The sequence below is a fragment of the Apaloderma vittatum genome, unplaced genomic scaffold, assembly GCF_000703405.1.
Source record: "Apaloderma vittatum isolate BGI_N311 unplaced genomic scaffold, ASM70340v1 scaffold18395, whole genome shotgun sequence".
In the NCBI taxonomy this organism is placed as follows: Eukaryota; Metazoa; Chordata; class Aves; order Trogoniformes; family Trogonidae; genus Apaloderma; species Apaloderma vittatum.
Window position 1 is genome coordinate 11,079 of NW_009716702.1, and position 3,391 is coordinate 14,469.

Consider the following 3,391-nt stretch of genomic DNA (forward strand, 5'->3'; position numbering starts at 1 on the left):
TCAGTGGAATCTCTGCCTCTGTAAGGATTGCGTAATCTTTAAGCAAGAATCAGTGCTCATCCTTTTAATTTCCCTTTCAGCATATTTTTCAGCATTTGTTTTCTCTGTTTGTGCCTGAATAAGAAATACGCCCTTAACAGGTATTTTGTTATGGACCTCTTGATTCACAAGCATAGGGAATAAATAAAACATCGCGTGAGCAAAACACAGAAAGAGCTGGACTTAGCTGTTCTATCTAAACGGGAACCATTTTCCAGTCATTAAAGCAAGCCTACAGGCTGAGCTGTTGGAACAATGGCAGCACAAGCACGTTCACCAGCCCGCTCACGGTCACCGAAGCGCTGCTCAAAGGTGGACGCTTGCCACCAAAACCCAGCTTCAGCAAGCCAGCACCCTCAAAGAGGGAAACACGAAGAAGGTCAAGTAGGGACAAGCAAGCACTTTGTCTGGAAACCAGTGAGTGTGTGCAAAGAGCAAACAGGAGAGCAGGCTTTTAAGGAAAACCTCCTGCGAGGCACCAGCCTTTCTGATGACCTTTCAGACGAGCACTGCCCTTCAGACAAGGGACAAACACTTTGGCACCTGCTTTCCTTAAGCCTGGTTTTACCAGGATGCCACCACAGCTCGCGCAGGAGCCGTGCGTTACGAGAAGCGAAGGCGTGCAGTCAGCTCACTTGGCCGGGAACGAGAAAAAAAGGGAGGGCAGCGTGAAAAAACAAAAGGGAGTAAAACAGAAAAGACAAAGCCGACTAGTTTCAAAACCCACTGCAACAAACAAGATTAACCCCCCCAAGCTCGAAGACCAGTGCATCAGACCTAATTTGTCACGGACCCTTCTGTGAACTTTCACTTCTTAGACCAGCACAACATCATCCCCCTCCTACCTTTTGCATTTTAAATGTTACTGCCTCCCTTCATTGTAAAGGCGTAACTCTGCAGCCAAAAGATCACCAGGAAAATCTGGCTCCGTGCAAGCAGCACGCTTCTGTCGCGCTCTGTTTTGACCCACGGGGCAGCCGCGTGAATCCCGGGGCCGTGCCGGGCGATGGTCACAGCACCGGGATCTCAGCCCCCTCTGCTCTGCCCTTCGCGCAATCATCTGTTCTTTCAGGTAATAACGGCTGCTACAAACCCCTTAAATTTTAGACAGAGGCAGGTTAGAAACGCACATCACAAGCAGCTTAAGACGGCGGTAAACACAAGAAGCAGCTCTAACAAATTTCATTTTTATAAAAATAAATACAGGTATTGTTTTAAGTATACTTTGATTTTTTTTTTTTCCCCATGGCTTTTTGAAGTTTGTTTTTCCTGGTCTACTACACATCTCTTTTCCCCTACACAAACACAAAAGAAAAGGCTGCAGAACAGTTTTTGGAGACAAGACTGTTTAAAACCCTGGCATTAAGAAGCCACAACATTTGCCAAGTTATTTTTTGCAATCATACACAAAATATCTATTCAAATTTTGCTGGACAGTGAGTTTTTTCCTACATTGTCTTTGATTTTTTTTTTCTTTCCACACTGTCATTATGGTCTGAGAATAAATATGACAGACATGAATACTAACAAGGAACACAGAAGATGGTCTAAAATATCTCCACCATCCACTATATCACCTTATCGATACCTGTCATAACACACATTTTGCAAACCGCGTTGAGAGGAAAGCTGGAAGACAAGAACTTGGGTTTTGTCTATAGATATTTTTCTTTGCCTTCGCTTTTCACAAACCGACAAGCAACACAGAGTATTTAAAAAATGTGTATCTTCATTTCTGACAGTTTCAACATATCTCCCGCACATCTCCTGCTAAAAAGTCAAAAATGAAATCTCTACTCGTAAATCTCATCATTCTGCCCAAGCTGATCTTATCAAACAGACAAATAATCAGAGCCACTGCCATAGATCCGGTACCTCCCGCCTTCCAACACGACAGCACACAATCTTTGAAAGACACAAACAAAAAAAAATGTGTTCCAAGAGATGCCGATGGCTAAAAAGGGATTTATTTCTCAAAGGAAAAAATTGCTTGTTTGAGCTGGACCCTAGTGATGCAAAGAGCAGGCTGACACAGTGATATCTGCCGTTCTCTTTATCTCCCTTTCAGATGATGATGAGCACGAATGGATCATTCGGACCTGCCGGAAAGCTTGGGATGAAACAATTGAACATAAACCGAAACCAGGAAAACAGTTTTTGCTAGACGATAATAATCCAAAGCAGGTAATCTGATTCACAATAAATCTAATTTGTCCTCATGGATTCGTCTCACCCTTTCCCTGTAACAGGAGTCTAATCTTTTTGTCATCTTTGTCAGCACAAACAAAAATGGAAGTAATCATTTAATCACTCACGCTGAGAAAAAGCCAGGGAAAAAAAGCAGACTGTACTCACAGTAATTTTCCTGAGGTGTGTAGTGCAGTATATATAAACGTTATTAAGCCTGAAAACAATTTGTTAAAAAGAGCGCCTCAGATGCAGTGTTGAAGTCATTCAAATCCATCTTAATCAACATTATTTTCCTGGATTTTAGTTAGCTGTCCTGGTGAATTCCTTTCCTCTCTTTTTGCTCAGTACTTTGATATTGATTGATCATTGTAATAATGTACACCAGAGGTATTCTTTAATGACTGGTTTGCTAACTAGGAAATTATATCCATTTACTACGAACGTTTGTTGAACTCTCCTGAAGCCAGAGTTTAACAAAATAATAAAAGAGGAAAACTGGGTGGGTTGCTGCTTGATTAGTAAGCCAGAAAGTATTTAAAAATAAAATGAAATGGAATTACATCATTTTCTGGATGTAAGTGCCAGCACTTCTACTTGCATTAACTTTATTTATTACACAAATAAGACATTTACAAAGCACAACATTAAAAGTATGTAACAAAACAGACATTGGTTTTACAAAAAAAGTGCTTACAATTTAGTTTTACTTTTTTTAAAATAAATATTAGTCTTGACTGTCCACTCATTCAGAGACTTTTTTTTTTAAAACCATTGTAGCCAAGACATGCAGAATTGCAACATGCTACAACAAAATGATTGGCGGATGAAATAAAACTGATGTGCCTATCGTTGGCATCCTACAGATATATCACTGGTAGTAGTGCAGGATTGGTTCTCTCTCCCCGTCTCAACTAGTAAGTTGTGTAAGCACCTTTAGCTCGGGCGTTGGGGTTAACCAGCATGAGCCAAAAAAAAAAAATAATTGGTAATAAAACTGTAAACCATTCCACTTTCAGACCCTAACTGTATTTAGTTACCTTACTAAACTCGAGGGAGGAGCCTTTCACTGGCTACCTTTGTCGGATTTTTGTCTGCAAAAGGTTTTGTAAATAGAAACTGGAAAAGTTTAGTACGTGGAGTCTGCATTGCTGCACCACAACCC

General features: G+C 40.8%; 1 protein-coding gene across 1 annotated transcript in view; it reads left to right on the forward strand.

Annotated features, from left to right (window-relative positions):
- Positions 1-2,223, forward strand: part of LOC104274115 (MORN repeat-containing protein 5-like) — a gene marked incomplete at both ends in the record, with an annotated part of 12,729 nt that extends 10,506 nt beyond the window's left edge. Inside the window, one exon of the mRNA XM_009869649.1 lies at positions 2,108-2,223. Coding sequence (XP_009867951.1) covers positions 2,108-2,223 — 116 coding nt within the window. The remainder of the gene's footprint in view (positions 1-2,107) is intronic.
- Between the last annotated feature and the right edge of the window lie 1,168 nt (positions 2,224-3,391).